This window comes from Nyctibius grandis, chromosome 33, assembly GCF_013368605.1.
Source record: "Nyctibius grandis isolate bNycGra1 chromosome 33, bNycGra1.pri, whole genome shotgun sequence".
NCBI classification, from domain to species: Eukaryota; Metazoa; Chordata; class Aves; order Nyctibiiformes; family Nyctibiidae; genus Nyctibius; species Nyctibius grandis.
Window position 1 is genome coordinate 4,308,927 of NC_090690.1, and position 20,867 is coordinate 4,329,793.

At 56.2% G+C, this 20,867-nt stretch overlaps 2 protein-coding genes across 2 annotated transcripts; one reads left to right on the plus strand and one right to left on the minus strand.

Annotated features, from left to right (window-relative positions):
* Nucleotides 1-16: 16 nt before the first annotated feature.
* On the minus strand, nucleotides 17-6,332 carry DUSP11 (dual specificity phosphatase 11). Its single transcript, XM_068421442.1, has 9 exons — nucleotides 6,261-6,332; nucleotides 5,940-6,015; nucleotides 4,838-4,969; nucleotides 4,114-4,237; nucleotides 3,524-3,584; nucleotides 3,160-3,206; nucleotides 2,649-2,724; nucleotides 2,234-2,362; nucleotides 17-729 (listed from the first exon to the last, which is right to left on the minus strand). Exons 1-9 carry the CDS (start codon nucleotides 6,293-6,295, stop codon nucleotides 465-467), a joined length of 945 nt encoding a protein of 314 aa, XP_068277543.1. The 5' UTR covers nucleotides 6,296-6,332; the 3' UTR covers nucleotides 17-464.
* A 2,466-nt stretch (nucleotides 6,333-8,798) lies between these two features.
* PROM2 (prominin 2) lies at nucleotides 8,799-15,088 on the plus strand. The gene is made up of 23 exons (XM_068421505.1): nucleotides 8,799-9,030; nucleotides 9,291-9,340; nucleotides 9,467-9,669; nucleotides 9,772-9,892; nucleotides 10,084-10,147; nucleotides 10,233-10,322; nucleotides 10,427-10,626; nucleotides 10,714-10,788; nucleotides 10,876-10,939; nucleotides 11,056-11,215; nucleotides 11,340-11,492; nucleotides 11,848-11,971; nucleotides 12,522-12,613; nucleotides 12,699-12,783; nucleotides 12,908-13,054; nucleotides 13,173-13,244; nucleotides 13,319-13,411; nucleotides 13,524-13,577; nucleotides 13,967-14,047; nucleotides 14,262-14,330; nucleotides 14,481-14,570; nucleotides 14,797-14,903; nucleotides 15,017-15,088. Exons 1-23 carry the CDS (start codon nucleotides 8,814-8,816, stop codon nucleotides 15,078-15,080), a joined length of 2,475 nt encoding a protein of 824 aa, XP_068277606.1. The 5' UTR covers nucleotides 8,799-8,813; the 3' UTR covers nucleotides 15,081-15,088.
* Nucleotides 15,089-20,867: the final 5,779 nt, after the last annotated feature.

Sequence of the window (20,867 nt, forward strand, 5' to 3'; positions counted from 1 at the left end):
ACTCCACAACCCGGGCTCCAGCTTTACGCACGGCAGACATTTACTTTAGCAAAAGTGGGTGAAAAAAAGAAAAAAAAAATCATTTTGTTTCAGGCCAAATCCTATTTGTTGTGTATTAAGGAAATCAAAGCCAAGCCCTTGGTGTTGAGGGATAAAGGAGGCTCCTGAGGATGGATAACTCCAGCTCCGTTCGGGTCCACGTTTATTCTCCGCATCCCTCGAGGAGCGGAGCGATGACTCCGGTACAGCATAAGATTAAAAATCTCTGAGATTTGTAAAAGTACCAAGGATGGGGGGGAAGAAGAAAAGAATTAAGAGTTGTGTTAAGATTCAGAACACCTGCATTTGCAGTTCCCAGCTGCTGGTGGCTACAGCAAAGCCGCTCGTTCAAGCGGTGAGACCCATCTCAGAGCTCCTCCAGGGTGAAGACGCAGCCCCGGGCGGGTTTTCGGCACGTACGTTCCCTACGCCGTCCCGACGGGTTTCCTATGCCGGCGCCTGCGTTTCCTGGCCGCGTGCCTTTCCTGGGGCGGGCAGAGGTGGGGGTTCTCGGGGGGAAAGCAGAGTCCGTTGTGCCGCTCGTTAGCGGGTAACGAAGCCCGACAGTTCCTGGCTGCCAAGTCGCGCGGCTGCTCTCGCTCGGTCGCCTCGTGCTCGTGCGTCAGCTCCTGGCGTCGTGCCGGTGCCTCGGCGCCTCGCCGGCGGTTCTTCTTGGTGCTGCTGGAGTTTCTGGAAGAAAATTCAGGAGTCAGCACCAGGAGAAGTCTCGGGTCCGTTCAGTGTCTGTATGAGGAGCCCGAAAGGGCTGGTTGTGAGTCTTTGGCCCCTCTGGGTTTACCCGCTCCCTTTTGCTTCAGCCTGAACGATGTGACACCCAGGAAGAACTCCCAGCTAGCAGCTTACTTCCTACATGCTGATTCCTTACAGTAAGGGGAAGTTTTGAGCAGGAAATATTTTGTCTGTCCCTGAAATCTGAGCTGGCAACGTGCACTCACAGCCCAGAAAGCCAACGGTATCCTGGGCTGCATCCCCAGCAGCGTGGCCAGCAGGGCGAGGGAGGGGATTCTGCCCCTCTGCTCCGCTCTCGGGAGACCCCCCTGCAGTGCTGCGTCCAGCTCTGGGGCCCCAACAGCAGAAGGACACGGAGCTGTTGGAGCGAGTCCAGAGGAGGCCACGGAGATGCTCAGAGGGCTGGAGCCCCTCTGCTCTGGAGACAGGCTGAGAGAGCTGGGGCTGTTCAGCCTGGAGAAGAGAAGGCTCCAGGGAGACCTTCTAGCACCTTCCAGTGCCTGAAGGGGCTACAGGAAAGCTGGAGAGGGGCTTTTTACAAGGGCATGGAGTGACAGGACGAGGAGGAACAGTTTTAAACTGCAAGAGGGGAGATTTAAGTGAGATATTAGGAAGAAATTCTTCCCTATGAGGGTGGTGAGACCCTGGCCCAGGTTGCCCAGAGAAGCTGTGGCTGCCCCCTCCCTGGCAGTGTTCAAGGCCAGGTTGGATGGGGCTGGGAGCAACCTGGGCTGGTGGAAGGTGTCCCTGCCTGTGGCGGGGGGTTGGAATTAGATGGGCTTTAAGGTCCCTTCCAACTCAAACCATTCTGTGATTCTATGAAAAGCCAGGCTGAACGAGGCACTGCTCTGCCAGAAGCAGGCACTGGCTACCACCCACCTGCTCCCAAGATGGTTTCAGAGCTCCCCCACAGCTAGGAGCTGCCAGGAGGTCATCTCCCATCTCAGATATGCACCCCAGGTCAAGAGGGGAAGCTCTGCATTCACTGTTCCCCTGCCATCCCTGCTGAGACAGGAGGAGCCTAGGAACAGAGAGTTACTGCTTCACTCAGGGAAACGCTGTCTCACTTGGCACTTGATTCAAACTCCTCCTGTCCCTGAAATCTCTCTGACAGCTTGAGAATGTTTCAGCCTCACTGGGAACTCGCACCAACACTGTCAGCTACTTTATTCTGCGTCTACAGGCACACGTGTCATTCAGAAGCAAACAGCTTTGCTGCTGTAGACACAAGGAACCCCTCAACATTGATGCACAGGCTCTAGACAAGCTTCAGGGAGGTTTTTTTCCCCCACTGCAGAGCTGGCAAGGCAACAGGCGCTCTCTTGCGTTGAGTTGCTGCTTCTAAAAATCCCAGTTTAAGTTTCTTAAAAATGAGAAAGCAGCTCTTTTTTGTTCTGCCCAGCCAGCTGTACGGCAGGCACAGAGGTAAGAGGCAAAAACCTACCTGCGCACCGCGAAGGGGGATTGGTCTGAGTGATGCGGATGATGTTTGGCCATCTGCCTTTTAGGGTTTGCTGTAGCACCAGCTTCTTCTCTGAAGGGGCCCGAGCCCAAATTCTTTAGGCCACAGATCCTTAAAAAGAATTCTGTATGTCTGGGCTGTGTCCACAAACCATTCACCAAGCGATCACAACAGCTCTTTTACATGTAAAAAACCCACCCCTTTGCCTCACTCCTCCCCAAAAAAGGGGAGGGTAGCAGGTCTGTGGAGATCTTTAAACCCAGGTCTCCCAACCTTCCTCCTTATCCATGGGCCCATTCTCCCTCCCCTCCTAGGAGTCGGTCGTGTTTAACTCCTGTGGCTTGACAGCAGCTCTCCCTGGGCACACGCACTCACTCGTGCACACACACAGACTTACATTTTTACAGGTGTCTTCCGAAGATCTTGGATGTAGTTGGTTCTCTCTATAGGATGCCCTCGAGCTCTGTTGAACACTGGAGAGAGAGAGGTCTGAGTTAGAACAACGCTCTGTACGTGTTATTTTTGGGGCTGCAGAGCACTTTGGAAGGATTTTAACCCCTTCAACCAATACTTCCACACTCGGGTCACACAGGGTGATTCCACTCAGCGTACCACCCTTTGCACGACAGCCCATGACAAGGCAGACACGCAGGCAGAGCTCTGCTCCTCGGGTTCACTCAACCCTGTGTAGCTCCACAGTCGGGCCATGAACTTAATTCCTTCTTTCAAATTACCTCAAAGAATCCCCAACACCTCCTTCAGCTGCCACTCTACACGACAGGAAGACACACACACACACAGAGGTACAACAGTTACCTCAGAGGAGTTAGCCCAAATCTTTTGGCCATCTAAAACCACAAGCCCACGATAAACATTTCGCACCCGAACAAGAACATACACATACGTACACTCTATTGCAGTATTTGGCTCCATGCCTTCAACATCAATCAGGTACCTGAACAGATCAACAAGAAAGCTCTAATTACAGGATTAACTGCAGGATAGTGATGATTCAAGAAGAAAGAATAACTGGGAAGTTTTTAGAGCTTCTATTTACATGCCTGAAAGGATTGTCAGCATTTGGTCTGCTGAAATCAGGGATAAAAAGTGCCCCCTAACAACAACCTTCTCAAAGCTGAGAAGCTTTAAATCCTTGCAAGCCTGGGATTACGCAGGTCACTTGACTCTTGTTTTACTGGTGCAACACTCTTTCTTCCTGGAGCAACAAGCAGCTGGCAATGCCACCACTTAGTTTGACTGAGGACAACTCACCTACAAACCAGGTAGCCAGTTCTGTTTAAACCATGCGTGCAATGAACTCCGATAAGTTTATCTGTAACACACAATAATCAGGTTATATTTAAGGCTCTTTCTCCAAAACCCCACCAGAACAAGCCCATTTGCCTTCGTCCTCCAACACCAGCGTAAATAAACAAACAACCACGCATCAACATCACCATATTTATGTCTAATTAGCACCAGCGATTCAGCTCGTTAGCTCATTTAGTTCTGTGAGCTCATCTGCATGGTCACACAGCTCACTGCAGGGAAGATGTATTTAAAAGCACCCCAAAAAGCTATCCCACATTTCCCGAGCACTAACAGCTTGCTGCTCACACCACTACCAAAAAGCAATCAGTATTTACAGGTGGAGTCTCAAACTCAATTAAAGCTCGACTCATTGCCAAATTATCAGAGCACCAGCATGAACTCCTTTATCATAATTAATTGATCTTAGTGCCTTGACATCCACATGCCAAGAGGAGGAAAAGACATTCACGCTGTTCATTAAAGCATGAACAGGCCTCCAAATCTGCAGTGCCCTTCCCAACCACAGCGACAGAAGGGAAATCCACACTTACCGTTGTCTTTGTTGTCTCTCAAAAACTTTTTTACGACGCATCTGAATTGAAAAATGGTTTGTTTGTTTGGTATTTCACGTCCCATTGTCAAGATCTTCGAGTAGCAGAGTGTGGCTGGGAGCTCCTACAAGAAAGTAAGTCAATAATTTCCAGGAAAGGCACACGGACTCTCACCAATTAGAGAACCACACACCACAACTGAGAAGAAGCCGAGCTTTTCAGCTGAGCCCAAAAGAGCAGCAACACAGCTTTAGGTAAGAAAACTTCTGCTTCACTCCCTTGACATAGTACCAATACTCCAGTGCAGCCTGTTTGCATTTTTCTTTCTCATTTCTTTGCTCTTTCCTCCCTGGGGAAGATGAAGCACACGCAGAGGCTGGAACACTTTTCCAAGCAATTATCCACACATTTGATACCACAAGCCAAAGCTGGCTGTAATCAGCTCTGCCCTCAGGAGAACCTATAAAAACAGCTTTAGGGTATCCCAAAACTTGTGCTGGTTGGTACAGAGAGGATCTCCACGATGTGGGTTGAAGACCACAAGCCTGTACCTGATTGAGGACGAAGACCCCATCCCAACAGACCCACAATGCTTCATCTCATGCCCCTGACAGAGGATTCGAGTGCCTCACACTATCTTCTTGCAAGAAGCATCTTCCACTTTGTTGGCAGTATCAGGGCTTACACAGAGCTTCACTTCCCTGACAGGAAGACCAAGACTGACCTCTGGCCTGTAGTAGCGCGTTGTGTACGTCAGGTCAATGATCAGGCCCAGTTCTTCTTTCTGCTCTTTGACTTTCTTAATAAGGTCATAAGGTGAAAATCTCTCCTCTGGATGAAGGTTCCGATCAAAGCTCTGAGGGGAAATAATGTTTAAGAGTAGACGTTAAACTGAGGTGCATTGTGACTGGTGGTAAGAGGTCTGTGCTCCAGAACCTCCCAAAGATCATCCCTTCAAAGAGAAGCAGGAAGACAACGAGCAAAGGCAGACACAGACTGACACACAAGTTACACTGAGCCAAAGCAGAATGTGCTCAGGCCCTCACTGCTTTGGGACTGTTCGGCTGAGGGTTTCCAGGAGTGACTAAAGACTTTATACTGTGGCAAAACACTGCAGCATGACAAACACACCCAAAAATTGAAGTTTTTGTTTGGTGAAAGGTATAAAATAGGCCTTCAGCTAAAACGGAGATGAAAAAGCAGCACTGCTCCCTGTCACGACCTCCACAACCCCCCCAGACATGACACACAGTGTTTGTTTTAGGCGTAACTGCTGCGTTCAAACCACTCTGGAGCAGACCTCACCCCAGCACCCAGGGCAGGGACCTCCAAGCACAGCCAGGCGGGCAGCTGGTGCAGCAGCGGCACCACCACACCGACCCCTCACAGCCTCAGCTCCCAAAACTCAGCTCTGGCACCGCGTTCATCGGGCTGCACAGCCTCCGGGCACCCCGCAGCACTGGCAGGGGCTCTCTGCAGAGTCCTTCCAGCCCTAACAGAGCCGGCCTAGACACACCTCCTTCTACCTGGAGTGCCCGCGCTGTGCTGCCAGCAGCCAGAAAACTGTCAACAACCCCCAGAAGCCATCCCTGGTGAAGGCCACCACGATCCCACCACACACTCTGACTGCTCGAATAGCAGCGACCCCACCGTGCTCCTCTCTCCCCCAGGTTATAACCCACTTACCAAAAACAAACAACAAAACGACCTACTGACGCTCTTTTTCATTTTCTGGAAAGAATTCACTCATTGATTCTCCACAAAGCGACGCTTCCCCGCAGCCACTTTCCGCCCCGAACAGGCCCAGGGTGTCGGCGGGCGCTTACCTTCCTCAGGGGGACCTTGAACGCGATGAAGCGCGTTCCCGGCATCCTCCTGCCCAGCGGGATGTAGTCGGTCCACCTAAACCCCGCACCACGGAGGCGTTAAACCGCTGACCCGGTGACCGGCCCCGCGCTCCCCCCCCAGGCCCGGGGAACCCTCAAAACCTCCAGGCCCTGGGACCTCCCCACCACGTGACGCCCCCCAAGCTTTAAGCTACGGGCAGCAGCGGGCCGCCGCAGCGCCCCGGGGCAGCCCCCGGGAGGCCCCAGGCCGGGCGGAGGCCGCGGAGCCGCGTGTGGAGGAGGGAGGGGAGAAGCGCTCACCGCTCCGGGACGCGAGAGGCGCCTCCGCGCGCCATGATGGCGATGGCGCCGGGTCCCGCCCCCGCCAACGCCACTTCCGCTTCCGCCGCCGTGACCCCGCGCGGCCGCCGTCCGCGCCGGCTAAACCACACGGAGGCCCCGCCCCCAGCCGTGAGGCCACGCCCCCTGCCCGCGGCCTGTGGAGCTGTGGCGCCGCCTAGTGGTTGGAAATGGGTACAACAGCCCCGGAACCAGCATCACCATCACTGCCTCGGTACCGGCACCAGTACCGGCACCACCGCCCCAGTACCGGCACCACCGCCTCAGTAACAGCACCAGCACCACCCTCCCAGTACCAGCACCACTGTCCCAGTACCAACACCAGTACCGGTATCACCGCCTCAGTACCAGCATCACCTTCTCGGTACCAGCATCACCTTCCCAGTACCAGCATCACCTTCCCAGTACCAGAATCACTTTCCTGGTACAAGTACCAGTATCACTGCCCCAGTACCAGTATCACCCACCCCAGTATGAGCGTCACCTTCTCGTTACCAGCATCGCTTTCCCAGTACCAGAATCATCTTACCAGTACAAGTACCAGTATCACTGCCCTAGTACCATCACCAGCATCACCGCCCCAGTACCAGCACCACTATGCTGGTATCAGCTTCACTGTGCCAGTACCAGCATCACCATCCCCGTCCCAGCATCACCTTCCCAATACCAGCATCACTGACCCAGTACCAGTGTCACTGTGCTGGTACCAGCATCACTGTCCCAGTTCTAGCACCCTGCTTCACCCCAGCCCCAGCATCACAGCCCCACGACTGGTGTCAGCACTGGTACCAGCATCCCTGCCTTGGTACCAGCGTCCCCAGTACTGGTATGCCCACCCCATCCTGGTACTGGCGCTCCCAGTACCAGCATCTCTACCCCATCCCAGTACTGACATCCCCGGTACCGTCACCCCTAGTACCAGCATCCCCATCCCACTAGGAGCAACCCCCACCTGGGGACCCCCACAAAGGGCCACCCCACAGGCTCCCCATCATGGCCACACAGTACTGGTACGCTTCAACCACAGCTGGGAGCAGCAGTTGCCCCTGGGGCCAGAAAGGGGGAGGATAAAAACAACCCCAAAGTACCCAAAACCCCCCCATCCCCACCAGCAGGGCAGGACGGGTTGGTACACATGTGTTGGCGTTATAGGGTGACCAGTGCCTGTCCCATCCCTTCTCCTCGGACACAAAAATCATCTCCCAGCAAAATATCATCACTGGGATGGGAAATTGGGATGGGAAATCATCGTGGGGATGGGAAACCATCACCAACATCACCACCACCACCCCAGTACCAGTGTGGGCGGCCAGGGCGCCTTCACCATACGCAGACACATATACATATATACCTATATATATATTTTTATGCATGCATCATGCACGTAACCACTCTTCAGCCTCCACACTTTCCTGGCCCTGGGAGTTTTGTCCCGGGACGGGGCCTCAGCCAAGCCAGGGCAGGATTTTCCAGTCTGCGGCATCTCATTCCCAAGAGGGTGGTGGGGAGCAGCGCCCTGCGCCCAGCCTGGAAAGGTGCTGCCGGTGTCTCCAGCTGGGAGAAAAGCCCCTTTTCCAGAGGGAAGGAAAACCACAGGGATTAGCATCGACGTCAGGAGGACGGAGACGTCAGCAGTCGGTGGTGGGGAAGGGCCGCCTCGACTCGCCCGGCCGAGCAGGGGACCGAGTTCTTGGGGTGTCCCGCGGGCACACGGGGGCTGCTCCCCCCGCCCCATGCCGGGGAAATCAGGTTGAACCTCCCTCGTTTCGAGCCAACCCTGTAATTAGCGCTCTGCCCATGCTGGCGAGCAGGATCCGGCCCTGGGAAGGAGCCGTGGTCGCCTCGGGGTGTGAGGCAGGGACCGACTGAGGCTGGAAAACTCATCTCACACCCGGCTGGAGAGCAGGCATCGCCGGCCGGGGTTCGCCATCCATCTCCGTGTGTTCCCCCTGGTTTCTCTTCTCCCTCCCACCCCTTTGCGTGCGGTGCTGCCCCAGGGCTCGGGAAGGGCGATTCAGCCCCGTGGGGACCCTGTCTGCAGGCACCGATCCACTCGCAAGGGCTTTCCCACCCGCCGAGTGATCCCCAAATCCCAGCTCCCTCCTTCCGAGGTGGCTGCGGTGGGGACGAGCACCCTCCAGCCCCAGGATTGGGGGGTTCACCACCACCGGGCCCTCTCCCCAAAACCTCAGATGGGCTTTGCCACCCGTTTTGGGAACGGCCTTGACCGTGGGGACCCCGCGGCGGTGACTCAGGGATGCCTGGGGTTGCGAAACAGGCCTGGGATGGTCTGGGAGACGCCTCCACGCAGCCCCGCCAAGCCCAGCCGCCCCGAGGAGCCCGTCGGGGGAACAAGCCACGGCAGCGTCTGGGCTTTGCGTGGCGGCCGACCCGTCAGGCAGGTTTCCTGGAGCAGAGAGACGAGCTGGAGAGAACCATCCGGAGCCGGGCATGTCCCTCCGCCCGCTCGCAGGCTGACAGAGCCCTCCCGGCTCTCCCCTCGCCGCCTAAGCCATGCGAGCGGCCGGGTTGCTGCTGGCTTGGGCGCTGCTGCGTCCCGCTGGCACCCAGCAATGCCACCTCGCCGGCCCCGGCGGCGTCCTCCGCTTCACCGACACGCACGCCGAGATTCGGGTGCCGGCGCTGCACCGGGTACCCAGCTCGCTTGATCCACTCTACGGCCTCGTCCGGCGCTGCCTGGACCTCATCCAGCAAAACCCCCTGCCCACAGGTGAGCCCTGAGCTGGGACACCCCATCCCCATGGGTGCCAGGAGCCCACTACCATGGGTGCCAGGACCCCACCACCATGGGTGCCAGGACCACTGGGGTTTTACCAGCTGCAATCCCTGTGTCCGGAGCTGCTCCGGGGAGGAGGGTCTGAGCTGCTTCACGGAGGGGGATGCTGCCTCCATCCTGGCCCTGCTGCCCCGCAAAGTTTGGGGGTGCACTGGGTGGAACCTCTTTTACCAGTGCCGTGGTTTCTTTTGCAGAGCTGCTCAGGGCAGCCCTGAACGACCCCGGCTCAGTACGGACGTCACAGGTGAGCTGGGATGTGGGGTGAGGGATCCCATGGGGATGGCACCCACCTGGGATGGGCCACCTGGGCACACGGAGCACCCCACAAGCTGGCGGGCATCGGGGCTGACCGGTTTGTCCCGTCACGTAGGTGGTACAGTATGAGCTGGGCTACGTCGTCTGCGCCGCGGTGGCTCTGCTCTTCACCGTGGCCGTGCCGGTGGCCGGGATGTGCTTCTGCTACTGCCGGAGCCGCCGGCGGTGCGGGGGCCGCCTGCGTGCCCACCGGCGCTCGCTGGGCTGCCGTCGCCACTGCCTGCTCACCTGCCTGTCCCTCACCTCCCTCGTCATCCTGTGAGTCCCCCTTGCCCCAGGGTGGGGGGAACCGTGTCCCATGGGGACGGGGCTGGGATACTCTGTGGGGCAGCCCCGTCACCTCCTGCTCATCCCTGGCAGGATCAGCGTCATCTGTGCCTTCGTCACCAGCCAGAGGGTGAAGGGACAGATGGAACCAGGGCTGGGGGCTGTGCCGGTCACCCTGCGCACGCTGCGGCAGCACATCGCCAACGTCCCCCAGGTGGGTCCCCGAGCAGACTCCCCTGGCACAGGGTGCAGCCCTGGGAGGGCTGTGTTTCCCTCCCGGAGTAGTTTGGGAGGCGAGAGGACGTGGCGTGGCTTCATTAAAAATGTATTTTGAATGGCAACGTGGAGCTTCCTCCCCTCCCGGTGGCTGCTACCCCTGGCCGACCGGCTCCTCTCTCCCGGCAGGGCGTGCAGATGGTGGTAGACCAGTTCGAGGTGCCCCGACAGCAGATAATCTCCGACCTGGGTGGTAAGCACCACGCTGGGCACTGGTGGGCACCATCCCTAGCTTCCCACCGGGATGAGATGCTGAGGGGGTGCCTGCTGCCTTGCAGGGCTCAGCCGGAGCGTGGGGCTCTCCATCCACGCGCAGCTGAAGGCGATGACCTACGCGGCGCTGGCGGACCTGCAGGACAGGGCTGGAGGTACGGCGTGCGTGGCTCTCCCTGGGGCCGGTGCCGAAGCCTCGCCGGAGAGCCGGGGCGGCCGAGCGGAGCAGCGTGAACTAGCCCTGGGCTTTCTCTTTAAGACCTACAGACCTCGCTGCACCATTTACAGATTCTCGACAAGACGGTGCGGGCGCTGGCGTCAGCACGGGCCGAGCTGGAGCCGGCGCTGCGGGAACGGCGTCGGCGCGTGGTCGCGTTGCTGGATGACCCGCGCTGCACCTCCTGCGCCAGCGTCCTGGGCAGGGCACAGAGCCTGGAGCTGGGCGCCGACTACGGCAAGGTGGGATGGGGTGCTGGTACCCCACCATCACCACCACCACCCCTCCGGCAGCCCCGAGGCTCACGGGTTGCTTCTTCCACCCCCAAGGTGCCGTCGGTGGAGAAGGTTTTGAAGGCGCTGGCTGGTCTGCCCCGAAGTGACTTTGCGGAGATGATTCGCCAGGTTGGGGGGGGTTGGGGTGAAACAGGGGGGTCTGGTGTCCCCAGGCAGCCCCTGCCGAGCTGCTCAGCACTTCTTCTTTCCTCGCAGGGCAATGGCACCTTCAACTCCATCCCGGAGCTGGCCGTGGAGAGGATGGCGCAGGTCATCCAGGGTGAGTGGGACGGCTGGAGCAAGTGGAGACACTCTCCATGGGGTGAATCCCAGTTTGGGGACTTAGGGTGGGACGCAGGGACCATCCGCCTCTCCAGCATGGCCTTGGCCCCGCAGATCTGCGGGACGAGATGGCCCGTGTGACAGAGAAGGTGCAGTCCATCGCCGACGGCTTCCCCCTCCCCGACTACACCCGGCCCGTCAGCGAAGCCCTGGTGAAGGCAGAGGACAGGAGCCAGCCGTACCTCCGGGAGGTGGAGCGCTTCGAGCACTACAGGTGACACCGGGCAGCATGAAGAGGTGCAGGGGGTGCGGCAGAGATGGGTGCTGAGCCCCCCTGAGTCCCAGCTGGTGCATCAGCCCCATATCTCGAGGTTGTGCCCTGCTGCTCTTTCCTCCAGGTGGATCGCAGGCACCGTGCTGTGCTCCATCATCCTCCTCATCCTCGCCTGCAACATGACAGGGATGGCCCTGGGGGCGTACGGGCTCTCCAAGCGGGAGGACCCCAGCGACTACGAGTGCCGAGGAGAAGCCGGTGCGAAGTTTCTCCTGCTGTAAGCATCTCCCCGGGTGCTGAGGGAGGGGGCTGTTGCCATCTCACACCCCCCTAAAAACAGAGGGGCAAAGCCAAGGGAGGAACCGGGAGCCGGCCAAGCAGAAAGGCTTTTGAAGCCACCGCCTGCGCCGGCGGGTTTGGGAGAAGCTGCTCCTCCCTGGGACCTGGCAGCTCCCACACCCCGGCCCCGCTGCCCGGCACACCCCGGTCCCGCGGGCCCTTCCCAGGCACGCCGGCGTGCCCGGGCGCAGGAGGGAGCCGTGGGGCTGCAGCCGGCCGGGCAGGTCCCCACAAGCCTTTCTGCCCACTCGGGTCTGCAAAGGTGCCGCCGGCGCCTCCTCTCCCTCTTTCAGCGGCGTGGGCCTGGCTTTCCTGTTCTCCTGGCTCCTCATCCTCCTGGTTTTCGCCACCTTCCTGGTTGGGGGCAACATCCAGACGCTGGTTTGCAGGAATTGGGTCAACCAGGAGATTTATAAGGTGGGTGGCCACGCATCCACCCATCGCCCCATGAATCTCTGCTTCCGTGCACCAAAATGCCTCCAAATGCTCTGTGTCCTCCCCCTAAACCCATCCAGAAAAGCCCCATCTTAAACCAGAAGATTAAGTTTAGGATTAGGTCCTTGGATTTGCATCAATAGTGGGAAATTGTCCTTGTGCTGTTAATTCACTCGAGGCGATGACGCTCCTACCTGCAGGACCCCTGTCCTCAGGTCCTTGGGGATCCCTGGGGTGCTCAGGGCCGGTTGCACACCACAATGGGGCTGAGAGAGGGGTCGGGAATGGGATCAGGGCTCGTCCCGCGGCTGTGCACACACAGACAAGTCCCTGCATGGGGCTGGCTGCTGCTTCCCCTCTGAACGCTGCCTGGGGAGGCTCTGCCATGGGGATCGTACAAATCAAAGCAAGATTAGCTCTGGCTGGGACGGGGTACCCCAGGATGCACCAGAGAGGGCAGAGCATCCCCAAAAGCATTGCTGGGAACGCCTGTGCCTGACCCTGACCCTCTTTTTCCTCTCGTTTGGCCCAGTTCATCGACACCCCCGGGAACCTGCCTCCATCCATGAACCTCACCCGCCACCTCAACCTCAGGAGAAACTCCAACCTCAGCGCCGCGTACCGGTGGGTGTCACAGGAGCCCACCTCCGCCCCTGTACATCGGAGGGCTGATTCGGGGTCACGCCACCAACGTCCCTTTGCTTTCCAGGGAGTGCAAGAGCGGTGCGGGGCTGTGGGAGGTGCTGCAGCTCGACAGGTCCTACGACCTGGATGAGCATCTAAAAACCCCCAAGGTGAGGGCTGGCTGCAGCCAGAGCTTCTCGTAATGGTGTGAGGTTGCACGAGCTTTACTGGGGTTACTGGGATGGAGATGCTTGGCCCCAATCCCGCAGCATCGCTCGTGTCTCGCCCCTGCAGTACACAGCTGATTTCCAAAAACGCCTTGGTGACTTCACGGCGCGCCTGGGTGACGTGCGGCTCCTCCGCAGCGAGGGCAGGCAGGACCTGGAGACCTTCGCCCGCAGCGGCGTGGACGAGGTGGACTATGGCCGCTTCCAGGAGGAGGTGAGGGGATGCTCGCAGGGAGCTGGTCCCCGCTGTGGCGGGCAGGATGAGGCCCAGCCACGCTGGGACTGCTTCCAGGGCTGGATTTCGGGCAGCTGCCAACTCCATCTTCCCTCAGATGAAAAACCCCGTGGTGCAGACCAGCCTCCCTGGCTTGGCGAGGAGCCTCGAGGGGCTGCAGAAAATGCAGGTGAGCAGCGGGGCGGTTGGCTGGGGCTGCCTGTGTGCCCACGGGGACATCCTCAGCCCGTTGCCCCCCCGCAGAGGAACGGCACGGTGGCAGGGCGGCTGGCTGCCGAGGCCCAGGCCCTGTGGCAGATGCAAAACTCCACAGTTCAATCGCAGGAGGCTTTGGTGGTGAGTCTGTGCTGGGCTGGTGGCTCGTGGTGCTGCCGGCGTTTGCCCGGTGGTGTCCCCATGAAAGGGGGGAATGGGGCTTTTGTAGCCTTCTCACCTCTCTGTCCTGCAGGTGAAACTGGGGGAAAGCGTCCAGTTCCTCTCCCGCTTGGCACCACACCTCCAGGTACTTGCACAGTTTCTTCCAGCTCCAAAAAACTACGTAGTTCCCCACGGGCCCCACCTGCTGAGGCCCCAAAAAGCCAGTTACAGCGTGATGGGAGAGGCAGGAAAAATGCCATCTAGGGAGGATCGGTCTCCTTTAGTGTCTAGATTTGCTGCTGCAAATCAGAAATCCCCCTGCAGCACTCACAGCATTTCAGCATCCCCAGCAGAGCAGTCCCACAGTGTTTAATCTTCCCTGCTCCCTGCAAGGAGGTTTCCCTGCTCGGGGCAGGTCCCTCTTTCCCTGCCCTCCAGCAATCAGACCCAATTCGAAGCTCGTGCTCCCAGCACCCCCAGGGCACCCATCCTGCTGTGCTCTAAGGATGCTCTGCCCTTCCTGTGCTTCCCCAGGAGCGGGTGAAGAAGACACTGGCCACCACAGCCTCAGTGGAAGCCAGGCTGCCTGTGCAAGCCCAGCAGATCCTCCGGCAGGTGAGCTGGGGCTGGATTAGCCCTTGGGGGTTATAAAATTCCCCACAGCCAGAAAGAAAGAGTGAGAACAGGGTACTGCAAGAAAGGAAGGGGCACCTGAAGACTCCAGCCCTCATTTCCAAGCCTGACATTAACCCAGAGCTGGCTGGAGTGGGGCTGGAGCTGGGCTGGGAAGCGCGGTGCCTGCCCTCCATGCTGCCTTCCCTCTGCCCAGGAGATCGGCTGCTTCACGAGGAAGGAGCTGCGGTACTTCGCGCAGTACCTCAACTGGGTCGGGCAGACGGTAGGTGCTCGCCTTCGCTGCAGGGGAATTCTCTGGGGCCCAGGAGCCCCTGGGGATGCTGCATGCAAGCCACGAGCCGAGCCGAGGCAGCAAAATGCATCCCCCCGAGCCAGCAGTGGGTTTATGCCTTGCCTCCGCTTCTTGTTCCAGCTGAGGGAGGACGTGGCTTCATGCCAGCCACTCGCCACAGCCCTGGACAACGGGCGGGTGATCCTGTGCGACCGCATCGCTGACCCCTGGGTAAGGATCCCATCCCCGTCCCTCCGCAGGTGTCCAGTGGGGATCTATGCAGTGCAGCATCCCAGCACCAACTGGCACCAATTCAGGGCAGTCGGGGCTGACAGCAGCCCTGACACCCCCACACCACCAGGACCAGTCACCGCAAGGCTCCCGAAACCCCTCAAGAGCCTGGGGGCTGCCTCTCCCTGCGCAGCCTAGCAGGGACCCCCATGCTCTCTCCTTGCAGAACGCTTTCTGGTTCAGCCTGGGATGCTGCACCTTCTTCCTCATCCCCAACATCATCTTCGCCATCAGGCTCACCAAACACTTCCGCCCCATCCGCAACCGGCTCATGTAAGCAGCGAGCATGGGGCAGGCAGCTGGACTGCCTGGGGTGGGAGGACACAGGGAGGGGAGATGTGGGCTCATCCTTGACCCCCCAATGTTTTCTCCTTCTCCTCCTGCAGCTCTACAGGGTCAGAGGAGACTTGTCCCTTCCACATCCCCCGTGTCACAGCGCTCAAGCTCTAGGATGGGGGCCTGCCCAGTGCAGCAGCATGCCCTGCACTCCAGGAGCTCCCATCAAACTCATGCCCAAGCACTGCAGGGCTCCAGGTCCCTCTGACATCTCACAGGCCTCCGGGTCCCTCTGACGTCTCTTTCTCGGTGTCCTTTGGGGTCTGAGCACCCTTCCTGAGTGTGGGGTACATGTCTCCGTGCTCTGTGGTGCTTGGAATCCCTCTGACATCTCCTCCTCTGTGTCCTTCAGGGTCTGAGCACCCTTCCTGAGCGTGGGGCACGCACCTCCACACTCTGTGGGGCTCGAGGTCCCTCTGACGTCTCTTCCTCTGTGTCCTTTGGGGTCTGAGCATCCTTCCCAGGCATGGGGCACATGTCTTCGTGTTCTGTGGGGCTTGGGGTCCCTCTGACGTCTCTTCCTTGCCTTCCTTTGGGGTCTGGGCACCCGCCAGGGACCCTCCTGGAGCTCCACTGATCCAGAGTGCAGGGGATGGTTCCCTGCAGCTCCTGCTAACCACCAGCGCACCCCTCACAGACCCCGCAGTGAAGGACACCCGCCTGCTGCCCCACGACACTTCCCCACACTCGAGACCCCCGGGCAGGGGCACATTAAAGTCCTCCCCAGCCAAACCCGCCACCGCCTGCTTTGTTTCACCGCCACCATCTCCCCTGTTTTCCACAGGGAACCCGTTCAGCCCCGGGGGGGAGGGTGGGTGGCAGCCCCGAAGGGAGAGCAGGCCCGGCCCTGCCCAGCCCACCCGCTCCTGCAGGAGGCCTCAAAGGTGCCGGGGCCTGCCGTGAGGGCCATGCCCAGCCGGGCTGGGCCTTCCCGGGGCAGGGCAAGGCCGCGGCCGAGGGGTCTCTGGAGGCACCGCAGGAGGCCCCGGGGAGGCGGCTGAGCTCTAGGCTGGCTGGGGCTGAGGGGAGGCCGGGGCTGGAGGGACTATGAGGCCGGGGGAGGCCACGGAGAAGCAGCTGAGGGGCCGCTGGGGCCGGGCGGGCTCCAGGCCAGCTGGGGCTGAGGGGAGGCCGGGGCTGGGGGAGCTCCGAGGCTGGGCCCTGAGAAGGAGGCAGCTGGGCCAGGGCCTGGCTACCAAGTCTGGGCCCACAGGACCCCAATCTCCAGCCTCCCAGGGACCCAGCACATATAACCCTGCTCCCACCGCAGGGCTGGGGGCCATCCTGGCCCTCAGGGTGCTGTTAATTAGAGCTTAATTAGAGGTGGGATCTCAGGTTAAGGGAGGGGGGGTATGCTGTAGGTAGTTTTCTGGCTCTTTCCCCCTCCAAGGAAGTCCAGGCAGGGCCTTTGATTCCCAGTTTATGTCTTTACGGCGTGAAACACTGGCTTTTCATTCCTACCCTCCATCCCCTGATTTCAAAGCGCTTTGTCCAACCTGCAAAATTATTTACAAAATCTACACAGGAGTTCGTAGATCAGCCCCTTCCACGCGAACGAGGCTTTCCCAGTATTTCCCTTACTGAAATACTCCCTGCTTGCTAACCGACAGAGAAATGCCCCATTTTTATGCATTATTAAAAGGCTCTTGCTAGCCACAGCCAGCAATAATGCGTAAAATACACCTGTTTTATGCATTATTTAGGTTATTGCTGCCTAGAGCCAGCTGGGTTTATGCAGTATTTGCCTGCAGAGGTCAGCATCGCAAAGGCTTTATTTGCAAAAGGGATTTGGGGAGCTGAAGCCCAAAGGAGGATTTCTGCAAGAACCCCAGTGCCCAGGGATGTCCTCAGCCTGTCTGGAAACTATATGGTGGTGTTACCTGCAAAAATCAGCTCTAAAAATTGAGTATTTTGTGGTCAGAGGAAGGTTGGTGGTGGGGAGAAGCAGGGGTACATGTCTTGTAGCTGGATCACAATAAATAACAGGTAAGCACACAGATAAGCAATGAATAACAGAGAAATTCACCTCAAAATAGATGCATATTATAAATACGCATGGTCACCACTGCCCTATCTCTGTTCCCTGCCTGGGAGGTAGATGGATTAAAAATGTGAGCGGTTGCATCTCTGAGTTAATAGTAAATCACCAACAAATAATCCAGAAAATTGTCCTAAACCAACCAGAGGGCACTTTATCTTTTAGAAAAAAAAAAATTGGGACAAGCTGGATAATCATTCCTCACCCAAAGCAAGGTCATAGTTTATGATTAACCTCCAATCCCTCCCTAAAGGGACCCTCTCACACAGGCCGACACACCTTTCCTCTACTTAATTACTTGTATTGATAAATTAAAGACTGACATTAGCTCATTTCCAGCTCCTGGATGTGGTATTTTTCTACAAAAAGTGGGTATTTCTTCCATGAGAGGTTTTTTTTCTATCTCAGCTTGTCGGGGATCCATGTTCTGTGCACTTATAAGGACTTAACTATGTTGATGATGTTGATTAAACCCCTTCCCTTCTCAAATCCTCCTCTCTTGAAATTCAACTCCTGTGATACCTCACATATCACATCTTCCTCATGCTCCTACCGACCCCGAGAAGCGTCTATAATTAATATATATAAGATTAATAATTCAAAGAGCCGGAGGGCAGCGGCATTGACGGCTCCCCCTTGCTGAGCTGGGTCCGCGACAGAGAACCGGGAGCTCTGCTCAGCCCAGGTGCTGTTCCCCACCAACACCTATTTCAAGATAGAAATCATTCTGCTCTATTCCCGGAACTAAGGAGAAATACAGGAAAAGTGCTTGCAGCCAATTCTGCCACAATCAGCCTATTTCTGGAATTAGAATAGTATCCAGGTTTACTATTGTTATTTCATTTCCCTTTTTTTTTTTTACCTCCCCGTTTTTTAACAACATCAACCTCCTTTTTTTTCTCCAGAAAAAAGCTCTGTGACCTCGTCCATCTGCTTTTCTCATCATCCCCTGAAAACAGCTCAGAAAGCTTAACTGCAAAACAGCTGCCGTGAAGAGTTGTTCAAAACTTTATTCCCTTCCCACTCCCCAAAATGTTCATTTTAAAGCTTTGTATGCAGGGAGAGCTCCAGCAGTTAGCGAGGGAGCAATAAGTCTCCAATTCTCAGCTTTATTTCATTTAATCTCAGCTGAGGAGTTGACGTAATTATATCAAACTTTGCATTTTGTTTTTGAGGAACAGATGACCTAATGACTCCTTCACAGAATAACCCAAGCTCCCAAACAGGCTACGCTTTGTGAGAAATCAACTCCCAGAGGCTTTGCTCCCGCATCATTTGTTTTTAACACGACAAGCTCCTTGGATCATTGATACCACAAAAATATTTTGGACGCCACAGATGTTTCAGGTCAGAATATGGACAAGAAAACACCCTGGGAATAATCAACTGTGTTTTATTATTAGCGCTGATTATTATTTGCTATTTAATGGCTGCAGATGGGGCTTTGCTTGCAGGAAGTCTCCTTGCGTTGAGCCCAGTGTGAACAATTTGCCTGGTCCCCCCCGCTAGCTCAGGATATACAGCTGGTCCCGACCTGCTGCTGTTAATGCAAAACTAATTTCCTCCAGTTTCTGTACTTTGATCATTATTCTCCCCCCAAAGTCCCTCTGGGCTTTCTGAGAAATGCGCTGAAAAACAAGCCGAGGGCCAAGATTGCTGGAGCTGCTGGGAAAAGGACATGTTAGGGTTGTGTAGTTCAACCAGATGTAGCTTTAGGAGTAATTGTAGAGAGAAAAAAAATCTCTTTGCCCATCACTGGAGCAAAATGCTGTTGCCCAAGCTGGGGTTTGTCCTCTGGTGCTGCTCCGGCACGTGGGCTCATAGCAAGGTTTATATTAATCATCTTATAAACCATTTTCCTCTGTCCTCTTGAAGCATTGCTAGATAAAATTCTTTGCAGCCTGTTTTGACACCTCTGTTTTTTTGCTTTGGTGGCACAGAGATCACAGCAACCCCAAGCCCTGAAAAGCCCATGGGTTTCTTCCCTTATAATTCAAACCCTCTGCACAGATTTAACGTGACTTTTACTGTCCCCACTTTCTCCATGCAGGCTGCAAGCCGTGGTGTTTGTTTTACCAAAAACAATTGGTAGCTGGGGAAAATAAACCAACCAACTCATTTCAAAAGACTTCCTTCACATGCCAGTCAAAGCTCAACTTCCTTACCTATACACAGCTTTATTTCCTAGGGTAGCCGTTCCCATAGCATGATCTTGGGTCAGAAGCAGGAATATTGTCTGGGTTTTTCAATCGCGTTGGCTAAGGGCAAGTAAAAAAACCTGAGCCTCATCTGAGTACATCATGCACTTGTACCCCAGTGCATCCGCTGTAGAAATACCTCAGGGGAGATGCTGCAAATCTCAAGTTTTTCATAAATAAAACCATTTGCGATCTCATCTGCCTTCAAGCTCTAACTGAAAACCAGCTGTCGTCCCTGGAGATAAACCTCGTGGATGATCCCAAGCGTTACTTATTTACACTGGCCGAGAGAGAGCGTGCAGCATTGAAGCTAAGGACACTGCTCCTACATCGCTCGCATCCCCTCCGCTCGGCGCCAAGGTAGCCATGGAGATGACTACGGAGAGCATCGTGCCCATGACAACTCTGCATGAGCATCTTGAGCATCTTCGGAGCAGCCTTATCTCTCCCTGGGCTTTTCCTCATGCCAGACGGTGGTTATTGGCTTGTTCTTGCTCCCACATAGGCGATGGTAAAGCTTTCCCCCATCAGCAGCTCCCCTTCCAAGATAAAAGGGCAGAGAATTAAACATACGGAGCAGATTTGGCATGACATGCCTGAATATTTAGTATATAATGTCTCTTTGGTATATAATATCAGCCTGATCCTCACCATAAGCTTCATAAAGAGCCTTTAATTTGTTGCTTTAGGGGAAAGAAAAGCTTTGGACTAAGTCACGCAGGGTCTTGGGTCAACATCCCAGCTGGAAGATGCTCCAAAGTGGATGGGAAGGTGCACATCACGCTGGAAACTCTTTCAATAGATTAAAAACACTCATGGCTAAAAATCTGGCCCGATTTCCCCCATGGGTATGCATTTTCCAAGCCCAGTTTGTCTTTGCTTATTCTGATTTACATCCAAAGAAGAAGGGGATGAAACCCCATAAAGCCAGCCCTGGCCCTGGGAAACCTTTATATGGAGGGAGGAGGGAAAATTGGCGTGGAAACGTACTCACTGGCTGAGTTAAGAGGATTTGCGTGACCGTTTTGTGAGTGAGTTGGGTTTAGTCATCTCGTCCTCGCCGAGCATGTGAGTTAGAAACTGGGTCACGGGACGCGACAGCTCGATTTGTGGACAAACAAGATGAAGACCTGGACCAAAATTATGTATTTAAAAGAAAAACATATAGCTAAGAGGAAAATGTAACAGTTCTTTTAAATATTTCTCCATCTCCAAGCTGGTTCTTGTTTCAGTCTATCGCTTGCCTTTTTTTTTTTAATTAGAAATCAAACAATTGTCTGTATTTCCTGGGGTTCAACTTTCCCCATCTCACCCCACAGCTCTTTCTTCCCACCAGGAAAACTTGATTTCTCCTGCCCCTTTCCCCACACAACCCAGCCAGGAATCCCCAGGGAGCCCCAAGGACCATGGCGTTATCCCTCCACCCATCACACCTCCGAAAGAAGATGCTCCTGCCTGCGGCTTCTCTTGGGGAATACAACATTTAAATACATCAGCTGGGATTTTGGCACGATCCTACAAGCTCTCAGCATGCCGGGGCAGGAGCAATTCCCCAAAGCAGGATCTGAAGCTGGCACAGATGATTGATGGAAAAAATGATGAAAACAGGAGCGCCTTCGCCCATCCCGGGAGCGCCTTCGCCCATCCCGGGTGAGCCCCAGTTTA